Raw genomic sequence first — 15854 nt, forward strand, 5'->3', positions numbered from 1 at the left:
ATATAATCTACACACATCCTCCTGTATACTTTAAATTATCTCTAGATTATTTGTAATGCTTAATACAGTGTAAATGCTATGTAAATAGTTGCCAGGATGCAGCAAATTCAAGGTTAGCTTTTTGGAACTTTCAGAATTTTTTCAAATATTTTCGATCCATAGTTGATTGAATCAGAGGATGTAGACTCCATAGATACAGAAAATCAAATGTATTTCCTCTTCCCATTGCATGTGTGTCCTCCCTCAGGCCCCTGGTGGAAATAGCAGGGAAAAAATATAGTGCAGTGATTAAGAGCACAGGTTCATGAACTAGATTGCCTATGTTCATATCCTGGCTCTATTACGTCTATCTGCAACCTTGTAGAAATTAACTCATGTTATTGGGCCTCCATTTCTTTATCTGTAAAACAGGATAAAACAGTATATTCTCAGAGCATTGGTTCCCAAATTTGTCTGTATTTTGGAATAATCAAATATATAGATGTCTGTGTTCCATTACTAGAGATTATAATTTGATCTGAGGAAGTGGTCTAGGCTTTGAAATCTTTAAGATTCTAATATGCAAACAAGTATGAGAGCCACTGCCTCAAAGGGTTGTTGTAAGGATTTAAAACTCACAGAATACATAACTTGCTTTTCCTTGTACATGTTGGCTCACCAAGAAGGGAGCTGGTAAGTGAGAGTATGCCAGGTCCAAGACAACCTAGAAGGCATATCTGAGTCTCAGTTTCCTCATCTGTAAAACTGGGACAACCATAGCAAGGCTACAAAATTGACAAGTTTTATAAACCATAAAGTACTGCCCAACAGCTTTTGTACATACATATATTCTCCACTCTCACTTCATACTCCACTTCCCACTATCTTCTGCAACAGGGTTCTACTCAAGGTGATTTCTCTGACCTTCACTGACACTACAAGAAGTAAGGGTAGTAGGAGGTGAGCAAGCTTGGAGGCATTCCTGACAAGGAGACAGGAAACGGCCTGACCATCCCAGGAGGAGTCCAGAGATATAAACCACTCCTTACAAGCAGACCCAGAGCCAAACAAACCCAGGAGCATTACATGGTCAATGCAGGGCCCATCTATATCGGAAAAATTGGCCTAGGACTATGGAAAGGGCACAGGCTACTAATTAATACAGTCCTGTGTCTTTGGGCAGTTATTCTACTCTTCTATTTTTTCAAGTTCATTCCTTCCTCTATAAAACGAGGATGGATAGTCATATCCACTCCCAATAGGACTGAAGTGAGAATGAAGAGACCAGTGATAGAAAAGTGGTTCACAGAGTGGAAATTACATTAAAGTATCTTATAGTCATCCACTGATGCCACGAAGAAAGATTAAGTCATAGTGAAGTCTTCCTAAATTTTATTGGCACTGAAATAGAACATGGGTTAAGCATAAACCCCTCCAAAAACAAATTTAAAAAACCCCCAAAAGATGCACACAAAAAACCTGAATATAAAATCTAATCTTTCTCCCCAGCTTCCCCTGGCGGGGAGTGGGGTGGTGGTGGGGTGGATACTACCTTTAAGGCAGCTGGATTGCCCCATAATTCCAGGTTTGAATTTAGCAAATATAGGGCACATCACCAACAGAGTGTCAATATAATACACAGCAATGCACATAAGACTTCCCAAGGTCAAGCAGAAGGCAAGGGGATGGAGGGATCAAAGCCACGGGCTCTGGGCTAGGGGCACTGCATGGAAGGACAGTAGGGCCCCTCTGTGGAATGAACTTTGAGAATAAGGCAGGAAAAAAAGGGGGAACAATAAAACCAAATACCAAGTACTTTAAAAAAGGACTGTATGACCTACAGTGACAGATGATATCACTAATACTGAAAGCTTCTTACATTAATTTTTCTGGCAAAATATGCTTCCTAGGTGTAGGGGTGGTAAAGGAATGAGGCCAAAATGATCCTGTCCCAAGACTAGTATCTTCTAAGGGTGCATTAGCAAGAAATGCAGAAATCAATGTTGAGTTAGATGCTGCTAAAATATATAACACTGGTAGAAAGAAAAAGAGCACACATGAGACAGAGAGGAAGAGGATGCTGCTCCTGGGTTGAGAGAAAGAGGTGGGGGCGTGAAAGGGACCAGACCAGAACCCCTAAAAGCTCTCTGGTTTACAGCTCCAAGGGATAGCATATTTGGTGGCAAGATCTGGGTTAAAGGTTTATTAAACAGAGGCAGGACCCAATCATCACCTTAGAGAGGGGTGATGGGAAGGGGCTGTTAGGCACCTTGTAGGGTTCAAAGTAAACTGTAGGGTCTGGGCCACGAGCTTCTCTCACCACACTTGGCTTCTTCCACACACTCACCGATTGAGCCAACTGACATCAAGATCCAGGACTCACCAAACCAAGGCCTTAATGACCCTAAAGCAGAAGTTGTGGCCCAACTAGCCCTGAAGGGAGAAGTGGTTTGGGACCCCTAGAGGTGAAAATACTGAAGCCACATGTGAATATTTCCTCCTCTTGGCAAGAGTCCTAGATGTGGCTGGCTGGGTTTGGGAATAACCATCCCTATTCTTCTACCTGAGGGGATTTGTGGATTGGAGTGGGGAAGGGCAGGTCCCAAGAAGGGAAGAGGAACACAGAATAATAAGTAAGAGATATTTCTGCCCATAGAGCTCACCTAATATAAGCCTAGGCTCCCATAAAACATAGAGGCATATTCTCTACCCAATCATGTCTGACAGAAGGGCTAACAGTCTTCCAGGATGTTTGGGAAGCCTCTTGAAGGCATATTCTCCCCCATATCATGCTGAAGAGAAGAATGAGTGTCTGAACTCAGGGACAAGGCTTATTGGGACTGAGTTTGTAACAGGCCCAATCTGGGAGGTAGAGAGAAGAATGACTGCACATCTTTTTAGCCTCCAATCATTAAAAAGCCTAAGTAACTCTAGAAGGAATGGACATTGGGAGGCCTAATCCTAGGGCAGTTGACATTCTAGAGCATGTAGCCAGGGCCCTGCCTTCATCTCTAAACCTGTGATGCTTCAGTTCTGCAAATCACAAGACCATGATGATGAAGGCTGTGGTAGGGCAGGGGTGAGGGCCAGTTTTCAACCTACTCCACACCTGACTCCTGCAGAGCAGCATTAAATGTGAGGGTATTTCCCAAACCAAGCGGGAAGTGCCTCTGAGCTGAGAAAGTGTTCTCTTCTAGCAAGCCAGATCATCCAGGACAGAGGAAAAAGAGGATCTCATTGGCACCATAGTGACCATCTCTCTGCCTAGGGAAGTGAGTAAGGATTGAGGGGCTAGGTTTGGTCCCATGGCTGCACTGAATGCTTGGCGTGACTTCAGGGCTGCTCTAGTTAATGGCTCCAGCACAGTGTGAGTTAGGCAAGAGTATAAGAGTGTGAGAGCAAGGAAGAAGGGAGGAGGGGTCCCTAGGGGCTAGGTGCCCTTTACATAGACTCAAACTCATCAATGCGCTGCTTAGTATTGCCCTGCCGGATCTGGCGCAGGGTCTTGTATTTGTCTCGACCCAGTCGCATGTTCTCAGCATGAATCATGTCATTAGCAGTCTTCTTGGACTCATCACGGGCATTGGCCAGCTCTGAACTGAGGGCCTGTGAAGGTACAAGGGGATAAAGGGTTAATGGCTTCCTCTAATTTTACCTCCCCTTATTAACCAAATGTATTTCCTGATTTATCCCATCCCACCCCTCTCCCTCAGCTTTCTCTCTCCCCTCCCACTCCACTTCTGCTGGCCCCACCCTTTATACACACAAACACACACACACATATTTTTTGAGAGCCATTTCCAGCCCTGTTAGAATTGCAGTGGGGCAAGAATAAAACAAAAGACACCAACTGAGTGGATCAATTGATGACAGGTATTCTCTGTGAGCAGAGCAATACATCAAAAATTCAGATAGGAATTGTGTCAACTAAATATTTTCCGAATATAAGAGGTAAATGGAATATGGATGGAGGACAGAGCAAAAAAAAAAAAAAAGAGGGGGAAGAGGTAGTTCAGAGTCTGATTTATAAGTGAGAGATCCCTCCATTAAAGCCCTCACACAGCACTGAGACAGGTTCTTCTCCTTCTCCCCTACCCCAATGATCTAGTGAAGGCCATGGCTACTAAGTCAATACACATGGTCTCCATGACCCCTTGGGTCTGCCTGGATACCTTCAGGTGCTTCTGCACACGCTCATTCTTTTCCGCCTCAGTGGTGCGTTCCTCTTCACTGCGATCCTTGGCCATGGCATCAGCTCGCAGTTCGGCACTGGCCTCTGCCCCATTCTCATCCTGCTCATCCTGCTCATTTTCAGCAGGCTCTGCCACATGAGGCGTGCTCATGGCAGTCTTCAGCTCTGCACGGGTCTTCTCCAAGTCTTCTTGTACCATCTGAGCCTGTTCAGTAACAGAGGAAGAGAAAGGATGGCAGCCAAACCAGGTTAACCTGCAGCATCCCTACATGTGCCTAGAATGGCCCAGAAGAAAGCAGGCACCAGGTAGTTCAAGCCACTTTGCCTGACTGATCCTGAGTTTCTTCAGCTGTATAACAGGAGTAATTGTACCAAATTCCCTGGGGGTACTGGAGAATTCTGGGAAGTATTTGAGAGAGCCTTGAGTTCCTCCCATGATACACACTGTCAAAGAAGGATGGAAAAGTGAAGAAACCCAAACCTAAGGAATCCAAGAACTTAGGCATGATATCCCATCCCACACCACTTAGTCCTAGGCACTATGTCTTACCTTCTGCTGCCATTCCACAGCCTCGCTCTCCTTCTTTTGTCGGGCCATCTCCAGTTGGGAGATCCGAGCTGTCAGCTCTGCCATTTCCAAGGCCTATGGATCAATTGTAAGCTTATGAGAAGTGGGCCTTTCAGTCCCTAGGGCCCAAGTGTCTTCAACCCCAGATACTCTGAGAACTAACAGGGACCTTCCTGTTTCACTTGCATGCTGCTCTGAAGACTCTTTTTACCACATCTCCTCCAGGAAGCCCAGAGGGAACATTCTCATTCTCAGATCTACTACAGCACCCTATTAACTCCCTGCCTAGACTAGACTATAAACTTGAAGGCAAACAATGTGTCACCTCTGGTTCTTCTTTATGTCACTCTTTTCCCTCTTTTCTCTCTCCCACTGCAGAGTTAGGGCCTCAGTAAAGCTTTGGAAATCACTGTGTCACTGCCTGAACTGGCAGACCCTTTCCTGTTCTCCTACAATGCTCAGGCCTCCACTAAGATCTTCTCAGGACAAGTACAGGAACAACACTCAAGTGTCACAGAGTTATATGACCAAGGAAATAAAGCTTATGCATACCCTCACATCTTGGACAAATCTCCTGGAGGACAGTTTCCCCTGAAAATTAGGTTTTAGTTTCCTGTACTCCAAACAGTACAGGATAAGATCATATGTTAAGGAATTTGGGCCACAGGTTCTTAAATTCTGAGTTATAGAACCCTTGGAAATTGTGATGAAAATATAGATGCTCACCCTCCTCCCCTATAAATAATGTATAGACATACAACTTTACACATGATTTTAGGGAGCAAACCCTTAAAAGAGAAGCAGAAATGACTTCTCATTCTTAGTCACAATTGTGTGACCTATGCAAGTCTCTTCAACCTCTCTGAGCCCTAATTTCATTACCTGTGCATATTATCCCACATGACTTAATCCCATAGGATTATTTGGAAGAGGAAATAAGAAAGTAAGGAAAAGTGAAAAGTTGCTCATATAGTTTGTAACACACATAGCTAGTCAATCAGATGTGAATCCCTTTACTTCTTTCCTCCCTCTCTACTTTGTCAGGTCATCAGCTCAAGCCCCCACTTGCTAAGAAAAGAATAAAAGTAAAGGTTAAGGAAGACTATTTGCAAAGTTAATTCTCAGCTTGCTTCTGAAGGAGCTATCTATTGGAAGCCTGCAGAGAGGTACTCTGCTAAAAAGAGCCAGATGTGCAAACAGAGGTAGCTGTGAATAGGTACGTAGACAGAGAGAAAATTCAGATCCCATAACCCCATTCCATTTTGTAGCTTTACCAATTGTTCCTGGGTCTTCTTCTGGTCCTGGGAGGCCTGCAACAGGGCCTCCTTGGCCTCTTCAGCTTCTTGACGCTCTTTGGCCAGTTTTTCAGCCTCACTCTGGGCACGCTTTCGCTCCTGTTCAAGTTCCAGAGCCCTGCGGGTCTGTTCTTCCAGTTCTGGGAAGAGAAGGAAGGGGAAAGGTGGTAAAGAGTGCAGAGATTAAGAAGGGACACCTAACTTCCTTCCTGGAAATGCTTTACCCCAGGCACAGATGGCAAAAAGCTCTAGGCACTCTACCCTTTGCCTCATCATTCCTCTATTCTTTTAGCCACATCTCGAATATATGTCCCGAGTCTACAGCTCAGACAGAAGGCTTTCCAGCTCACAGAGTCAGACTGTGGGAAAATCCAGTCTCCAAGATGACGCCAAGCCTCACCTTGTTGAGCCTTCTTAGTCTGTTCCTCGATTTGCTTCAGCTTCTCCATCAGTTCCTCCTTTTCCCGTTCAATCTTCTCTTTCTCCTTTTCTGCCATCTCACGTTTCTTCTTTTCATTTTCCAGCAGAGCACTAGAAAAGGAGAAAGAAGGAATGGAACAGGATAGCAAGGCCACATGGAAGCCTTGGGATCCCCAAGACCTTCTGGCCCTGATCCCTCAGTCCCCACCCATCTAACACACTCTGGGCTTGTGAGGCAAGATCACTCTCCCTTCTCCCTATACTCTTGTCCTCACATCATAGCCCCACATGGGCTGGTATGCTCAGAGCCCTGCCAGTTTGTCCCAGTATCAGGAGATCCAACTTGGACTTCAGCTCATCCACTACCCAGTGAGTAACCAGAGGGTGACCTTAGCTGCATCATTTCTTTGCTCTCGTTCTTAGTAATCCTATGTGTAAGATGGCCAAATAAGTCTTGCCCTGTCTACCTTATGGAGTTACAGAGAAAAAAGTTTTGACTCTTTGCTGATACACTGTGCTTCAAGTCTGGTGATCTCTATGGCTAGGGCATTACTCCTCTGCCCTGTGAAGTTCAGCTTTAGGCTCCTTTCTCTCAAAATTTGCTGTAAATCTAAAATAAGTATTGACTTTTTCTTGCCCCAGCACCTCTCCCAGTGGTCCTTCTTTTCTCCCTTTGTTAGATGTCTTTTCTCTCAAAATAGTTGGCCCTATCCTCCATATCCCTCCACCCTGTTATTTTTCTCCATAGTACTTATCATGTCACAGACTATATAATATGCTTATTTGATCTGCCTGTCTTGTCCCACAAGAATGACAGCTTCATGGGAGCAGAGCAGAGATTTTTGTCTTTTGTTCACTGCTCAATAAATATATATTGAGTGAATGAATGACACAGCATTGTGCCCTGAATAGTTATGCATATACTGTTTTTCCCCTTTCTTCTACTAGACTGTGAGCTCCTGGAGGGCAGGTTCCTGCCAAAACCAGTTCTGTAAACTGCCCCTCATACCACCTTTTTTTTTTTTTCAGAATAAATGTGAATCTTGGTGTCTAACCTCTCATACATGGAGTCATTTTCCAGTCTACTAGATTAGAAGTTTCCTGAGGTTCCAAACTCTTTACGATAGAGTATCTATTAGAGCAGTACTATCAAATCTTAATGTGTACAGGAATCACCTGGGGTCTTATTTTTTTAACAAATTACTGAGGTGATAATCATATTAATAACATAAAATTAATCATTTAAAGCAAATAATCCAGTGGCATTTAATACATGCACAATATTTCATCATGCCAAAGTAAAACCTCATACCTGGTGTTAAGAAGTTTCTCCACATCTCCCTTCCCTCCAGCCCTTGACAATCATCAATCTGTCATATGTCTCAGTAGGTTTATCTATTCTGTATATTTCATATAAATGGAATAATACAATATAGGACCTTTTGTGTCTGGTTTCTTTCACTTAGCATAATGTTTTAGAGATTCATCCACATTATAGTATGTATCAGTATTTTGTTCTTCTTAATGACTGAATAATATTTCGTTGGATAGTTGAATAATTTGTTTATCCATTCATTCAGTGATGGACATTTGGGCTGTTTTCACCTTTTGGCTACTATGAATTTCACAGCTACGAACATGTGTGTGCATATACATGTTTGAACATCTGTTTTCAATTTTTGTTTTTCAGTGTATACCTAGGAAGGGAATTGTGGAGTTATACGGTAATTCTACATTTAACTTTTTGAGGAACCATCAATTGTTTTCTACAGCAGTTGAACCATTTTACATTCCCAATAGTGAAGAACATGAGTTTCAATCTCTCCACACCCTTGCCAACAGCTGTTATTTTCTGTTTTCATTTATTATATCCCTATTTGTGAGTATGAAGTAGTACCTCACTGATGTTTCAATTTGCATTTCCCTAATAACTAAGGGTATTTTCATGTGCCTGCTGGCCATTTGCACATCTTCTTTGAAGAAATGGTTAACTAGGATCTTAAAAAGCAGATTTTGAATCAGCACATTTGGGGTAGGTCTCAGATATTGCCTTCCTAAACAGTTTCAAGTTGATGCTGATGCTGCTAAGCCTTGATGCACTTTGAGTAGGAAAGGGGCCATAGTGCAAAAGAGCTTTGGAAGGAAAAATCTGGTAGCTCTAATTCCACTCAAAAGATCCTATAGAGTCCAGGTTTAAATGTGCATGGAGCCTTTTGCTACTACCACTATACTGGTCAGATAGCCCAGAGCAACCCAAAGTCCACCTAGAAGAGCAATGACATGAGGGTCATAGATAATGGGGAACTATAAAATGCCCCTCTCTCCTATGAACCTCTGAAATCCTAGGGTTCTAAATACCTGATTCCTGGGGATGAGGATGTCTGAGACTTAAAGGAAGAGGTGTCATCCCTTTACAGCTCCCTTTCCCCCAGTACCAGGATAACTTCATGTCCTGACTTTAGCAGGCTTGGCACCTTTGAAAAGCTTCCTTGTCATAGCCCCAGCCCCCATTTCAGTGCCACACCACCTACCGCTCCATCTGCTTCTGGTGCTTCTCCTCCCGAGCCTGTGCCTTCATCTGCTGTACTTCAATGGTGTCGGGCTTGCGACGGCGCATGTATAGCTCATGGTTCCCCATGCACAGAGCCAAGATCCGTTTGTTAATCCGCAGCCGGGGAGCATAGAAAACAAAGTCCTGGTAGAAAACCAGCAGTCAGAAAGAGTGTGGAGGGAAAGATGAAGGTGGGCTTCTGCCTTCTGAAAAGCTAAGTTAAAAAGCACTGAAACAATCATATTACAGATGGGAAGACCAATTACCAGAGTGGTGAAGTGACTTGCCCAGGGTCAGATGGCAAGTTAGTGACAGACCCAGGTCTAGAACCCAGGCTTCTTGACTCCAACTAGTGCTCTTCCTACCAAGCCACAATTTCTTTCAACATTTGGTTATGAAAATCATCTTAAGATACCCTCAATCCAGTTGAAAGATAGAAACTGACTTCATCTGCTAATTAAATATCCTGCTGGGTCTCAGGAACCTCTCTTAGAGGTACAATAATCTTTAGATAATACCCTGGTGAGTGTAGTATGAGTGGGCTGGACTTGTTCTATATCTTCTAAAAGCGTATCTTAGAGTCAGTCCCTTCAATCCTATTTGGAATAAGGCAGTGTATTTATAAATACATACATGAATATGTAAGTCTCCTGAACATCAATTATCCTGGTTGTTGTGTTTTAAGTAAGCCCTTGGTCTCAGCTGACTTTGTTACTTACCTTTTTCTGACGAAAGCTGAGCACAACAGCAGTTAAAAAAACACACACATGCAAGAAAACCCAGTGAGCTGGAGTTTGTTGCTACAAATACCACTGGACCAAGGTCACCAGCTAATGGGCTAACCACCAGCTCTTCTGCCAGTGAATGCAAACTGCTACCATCTCATATAGCTTGGGGTACAATAGAAGGAGCACAGGCTCTAGAGGTCAAACAACCTAGGTATAAATCCCAGCTCTACCATTTTAGCTGTATGATCTTGGGCAAATCACTCCATCCCTCTGAAACTCAATTTCATCACTTATAAAATAGGAAGGACATTACCTACCCGACAATACCCTTGAGGGTTTAAGGAGACAACATATATAAAGTTCTTAGCAGGGAAAGTTCAGAAACCTCAAAGCTAGAAGAAGGTTGAGACCTCATGAGAAGGGTCTGGTTCAGCATGGCCACTGGCCCTTGCTGGACATGAGGCACATCAAAGAGGAGACTCTCATCACAGTTTTCTATCTTATTCCCAATGCCCAGTTTTTTAGTCTTGTCAGCCACAGGCAACTGCAGGTGACAGGTATGGCAATCATGTTAGAGGAATGACTGGACTCAAAGCATTCTTTTGTATTTGGATTGCTCTGGAGAGAAGTCTTAAGAAGACAGCAGCAAAGTTATAACAAAAAGAACAACATTTGGATTGGGACTTCTTCTGGCTCTCTCCTTTCTCCACATATTAGAGATAAATCAAATATATGAACAATTTCCACTTTTTAAGCCTAGAGGCTTTAAAAGATAGGATGTACTCTGTTTCTACCCCAGAGCCTTGGGGAAGTAAAAACAAGTGGCTAACAAGCAGAACTTAGACTGCCTGTGGTTCTCCCTAATCCATGCTTCTCCTGAGACACAGTTAGCAGGGTAGCACCAGTTACAGGATGCCTCCTGACCATTTACTGGCATCAGCATCCTTTTTCATTGTCACTTTTTGTGCCTCCTATACCCATCCACATACACAAAAAGACAGAGAAAGGAGAGAAATATGTGATGACATGATTGCTTCTAGCATTACGTAGGCCTTGGCCAGTGTGACCATTACCTAGGTCTTGGCCAATGGGAGGAGTCACTTACCGGGGCTTTTTTGTCAATGGGCTTGATGACAAATTTCTTGTCGTTGAAAGAGATGTTCCTGATTTCACTCCAGGGGAAGCCTATCTTGGGAGTCAGCCTGTAAAAATGAATACCAAGAGCATTAGGACAAATGCAAGGCAAGAAGGACACAGAGGGTTGGTGCCTTGCCTTCCCCACCACCAACTTCTCCCTTAAGGAGATAGATTCATTGCCAGCTCAGCCAGTATCATCACATGCCACCAGGTCAGCTGCCAGCACTGAGAGTTCACAAAGGACTTTCTGATACTACAATCAACATATCCCTTGTCCCAACAACTAAGATTTGCTTTATTTTTTGTTGAGGCATGGACCTTGTAACAATCTCTCAAAGAATCACCAGCCTTACTTCACTGGATCTCTTCTACTCAAGGTTGTAAAATCTGAGAGGACAGTAAATAATGAGTTCCAAGACTCAGAAGTTACACAAAACAATAATATATTGACCTTAATACTCATCAAGAGCAAACTAAGGGAAAAAATAAGCTAGTGAGATAAGGCTGTAGCAAGAGGGATTATAGGTCAAAAAATACTGAATCATCATATGAAGTGAGATTAATTACAAATCCTGACAAGGTGGGTTTTAAACCAGTGCTATACAACAGAAATATAAATTATCACACATGCAATTTAAAATTTTCTAGTAGCCGCATATAAGTAAAAAGAAACAGGGTGGAATTAACTATAACAACAGTTCACTTAACCCAGTATATGCAAAATACTATCATGTATTTTGAACATGTAAATGTTCATGAAGATGCAAATGAATATTTAAAATACATTAATGAGACATTTTATATTGCTTTTCACACAAAGTCTTCAGTGTAGTTTATACTTGTAGCACATCTCAATTCAGACCAGCCACATTTCAAGTGCTCAACAGCAACATGTGGCCAGAAGCTACCACAGTGGACAGTGAAAGTCTAGTCAATGCAAGATTTAGAGGCCTGAGAGAGGTAGTGTGATCATCTGGGCTGGTCTAATCTAGGTAGGAAAAGAATGATACAGGTGGGACCCAGGAAGTATAATCATACTTTGTCAAGTCCTAGGTGTCAAAGTAGCCCCAAAAAGTAAGCAAGCTGAGCAATATCATATGATATCTTTTATATGTGGAATCTAAAGAGAAATGATACAAATGAACTTACTTACAAAACAGAAACAGATTCACAGACTTAGAAAAGGAACTTATGGTTCTTAGAGGGGAAGGACAGGGGGAGGGATAGGGAGTTTGGCATGAACATATACATGCTGCTATGTTTGAAATGGATAACCAACAAGGACCTACTGTATAGAACACGGAACTCTGCTCAATGTTATGTAGCATCCTGGATAGGAAAGGAGTTTGGGGGAGAATAAATATATGTATATATATGGCTGAGTCCCTTCACTGCTCACCTGAAAGTATCACAACATTGTTTGTTAATTGGTTATACCCTAATACAAAATAATAAGTTAAAAAGCGAGCTCTGAACTATACCTGTCATTCTGCTCATAGATGTTGAGACCCAGGGCATCCACCCCCAGCCACAGCTCTGAGCCTTTCTTGTTCTTGATGTTGAAGTAGTTCACACCATACATCTCCAGATCCTGGGCAATCTTCAGATACTCCAGGACAGCATCCTCCCTAAACAACAGAGTGGAGGTCAGTGGTAGGGGGAGGGTGGAAGGGGCAAGTAATAAAGGGGAGGGAGCCTATGAATCAGACCCAGGGAGACAGAAAGCCTACTTGCTCTCCACTTCTGACAAGAATCTTGCCATAATGGGTTGGAAAAAGGATGGAAAGCAAGCAGATGATGGTTAACACAGCAAAACATGACTTTTGCCAAAACATGCTCACAGGAGCCTAAGGTCTGAGATTCCCAAGGGGAATAAAGGTGGGCTGACTCTTGCTGACCTCTGGCATATTAGCTATCACAGAAGCCTCTTACACAGGCACATTATTAGCAGAGCCCAAATGAGATGGTGATGACAAAATGAAAAGATTAGTTCTTCAATTAGACATCTCCTAAATTGTATGCCATGTTCATAAAGATCCTTCCTCATTTCATTCTTGGAGAGGGGCCCCTGGTGGCTCAGAAACTCCCTAGGGGAAGGAATCTCAGGATCCCCTGATCTGGGCTATCAGCTCCCATCATCCACAAAAAGCACAGCTTTATAATGGTGCTGATTTGCCTTCCATTTCTAATTTCCTCTTCTAAACTCTATTTCTGTCTCTCTCCAACATCCTCCAGTGTTCCTAGCCTCTGCCTCTTCTTCCCTGCTGAACCAACTCTCATTCTCCTTGTAAGGGCATAGAGTCCACAGTTCCTAGGGTAGGCTTACCTGAGCATGCCCCGGTGCTCCTCATGCCACACCTGGATCCTTTCCTCCCACTGGTCCTTGTTAAGCTTGTGCTGCTCCAGGACCCTGGAAAGATGATGTGGGGTCAGTTACACCAGAAGCAGACTGAAATTACAGCAGGAAGTAGTAACTAGACACAGGGGCCTGAAGGGTATGAGACATACAGAATGGGTGACCAAGAAAGACAATGGGAACACTTTCCTTTGTACCTTTAACCAGAAAATCTAATAATGTGCTGTGGTCACCAAGCAAAGCAGTAACATATTAACAGTCTGTGATGATTTGTGAGACTAAGAGGAGGAATGGGCCTCATGGAGGCATGCATACTCTCTCCTAGATCTCTGTGGGGCCAATAGTTTGCATTTGTGAGACTACTGCTCAGGGATAAGATTATATAGCCTGTGGCAATGGAAGAGAGAACTGAGTCCAAATGGTTTAGGGAAAAAACTAACAGGTTCAACTGTTATTATCTGTAAAATGGGCCCAGTTGTAATTATATCATAACAATAACTACCAGATCTACTAGATCATAAACAAGGCTTGCTTTAAATATGCTATTTCAGACATTATAGCAGTGACTGACTCATGTAGAGTCCCAGGGCACAACCACTATCCCTAATACCTTCAGGTGAGCTGTACATTTGTCTTAGCTCCACTGGGACTGAGGTTACTAGAATGAAGCATAATTTTCCTTCTAATTTAAAAGCCTGTATAAAATAGTGACTGGATGCAGTGGGGTTAAAAAAAAATCAAGAGACTAGGGTTCCAGGTTGCCACAAATGAGCTGTGGGAGATTCAGCAGGTCAGAGTGAGTACCTCTGCATCTCTATTTCCTTAGCCAGGAAATAAGGATTATGCCTGCCTTATTCATTCTGTGTGTTGTCACGATGCTAAAATAAAAATAATTAGAGTTTGAGAATGTTCAGTTTTGAAGTTTACAAAAGGAGAAATCTCTGTATACTGGGTATCAATATTAAAAGACTGTTTTGAGTTTCCCATGTCCCTGGTTTAAGTATTTCTCACTCCAATGAACCTCTGATATAAGAGGTCTAAATCAGTGAAAAGGATCAAGAAAATGGAACTAGGCCAAGGAGAAGCAATCCATCTCTGGTTCTCAATATAAGCACCTGTTTCCACGGTAATGAAGTTCTGTAATAGGCAAACAGAGGAGGGGAAAAAAGTGTTTTATTTTGAGAACCAGAGAAATAAGAACAGAGTATGGTGCCATACGCAAGTATGTCTGTCTGAGCACCATAACATAGTCTTCAGACAGACCCTAGTGGAGAGGGACAGATCTGGCAACCCCCGTATAACAGGAATCAATCAGCTTTGGGCCACAGCTCACTCTGACCAGGGCAGATCGCCAGGACACCACCTCACCTCTGTGGCAGCAACTTGTCCCCAGCCAAGTAGCCAGACTTGTGGACTTCCTTATTGAAGTCCCCATACTTGGACTGGACAGCATAGGAGGCCAGCAACACAGCAGTCTCAGGTGGGCAGTAAATATCATCATTGAGAATGCCCTCCTTCACTTGCAGGAAGAATAGTCGCTGTGTGATATCCTGGATCAACTCTTCAGATACATCCTCAGGGTAGAACTTGGCCCGGAACTTGAAAAGCAGAGGGCTTTCCTTCCGCACATCCTGGGCAGTCACCTAGGAGGAGCAAGGGGTTATGCGCTCTCAAAAAATAGATTTTAGGGGTAGGGAAGTGGCTGTAGGGTGGGGAGAAGACACTGGAAAGTCATCAATTTGGATAATCCCAAAGAGTTGGGTAACAATTCTGGTAATTCAGAAAAGAGACATATTACTTTCATTGGGGACCCAAGCCCACATCCATAATTGCCTCCTATTGGGAATTTCTTCTTAAAATAACCTATCACCTACTGATAGTCATGAGCCCTTAAGCCATCATCAGACAATATATCCAACTGCCCCTACATGCTGAGGGTAGGTTTAAGAAACTCCTCATTTAAGACTCTCCCCCAACTCCATAAATCAATAAAGTAAAGACTAGGATGTATGACTGAGGTCTGGGAATTGACTAGACAAGAGCACAAATCAGATTGTCTTTTGAAGCCTGAAATTGGCTACTAATGGCTCCACATTTTCCCAGCAAAAGTCTCCACTCTTTGGGAAAAGAAGACTCTGCCAGCAAAAGGTGGGGCACTCACCCCCTAGACACAATCGGGAAAATAAGCCATAGGACTGTATGGAGATCTCCAAGGACAAAGTCAGACAGTTTGAGGATGATGAGATGGAGAACTGCCATGTTCCTGCAGAGATGCTGCTGGGATGTGGAGAGTTTGAATGGACCTATACTTAAACCATCTCACTTGGGGTTCAACTGAGAAAATTAAGAAAGAAGGACACATCTTTATGGAGTGCAGGCATAAGGTGATAGGCAAGAAAATAGACAAGATAAGATTATGAGACTTTCAAGATTCTTTCCAGTTCAACAGTCTGTGACTCTCTGTTTAACAAATGTCCTAAAGCCCTTGAGTTTGGAAAGGAAAAAAGGATACCAATCTCCTCTAGAAGAACTACTAATAGCTATGGTCCATAAGTGGGTCCCATCCTCCTTGGACACTGGCCATTCTTGCTGTTACAAATCCAAATGGAGACAGAGCAAGAGCTCTGC

General features: G+C 43.1%; 1 protein-coding gene across 1 annotated transcript in view; it reads right to left on the reverse strand.

Annotated features, from left to right (window-relative positions):
• Window positions 1-1354: 1354 nt before the first annotated feature.
• MSN (moesin) overlaps window positions 1355-15854 on the reverse strand; it is a 71456-nt gene continuing 56956 nt past the window's right edge. The window contains exons 4-13 of the mRNA XM_061137151.1: window positions 14595-14869; window positions 13197-13280; window positions 12352-12498; window positions 10839-10935; window positions 8986-9149; window positions 6435-6565; window positions 6014-6174; window positions 4722-4814; window positions 4152-4376; window positions 1355-3585 (exon numbers count right to left, since the gene is read on the reverse strand). Of these exons, the coding sequence (XP_060993134.1) occupies window positions 3421-3585; window positions 4152-4376; window positions 4722-4814; window positions 6014-6174; window positions 6435-6565; window positions 8986-9149; window positions 10839-10935; window positions 12352-12498; window positions 13197-13280; window positions 14595-14869 (1542 nt within the window). The 3' untranslated portion in view covers window positions 1355-3420. The remainder of the gene's footprint in view (window positions 3586-4151; window positions 4377-4721; window positions 4815-6013; window positions 6175-6434; window positions 6566-8985; window positions 9150-10838; window positions 10936-12351; window positions 12499-13196; window positions 13281-14594; window positions 14870-15854) is intronic.

This window comes from Dama dama, chromosome X (assembly GCF_033118175.1).
Source record: "Dama dama isolate Ldn47 chromosome X, ASM3311817v1, whole genome shotgun sequence".
NCBI lineage: Eukaryota > Metazoa > Chordata > Mammalia > Artiodactyla > Cervidae > Dama > Dama dama.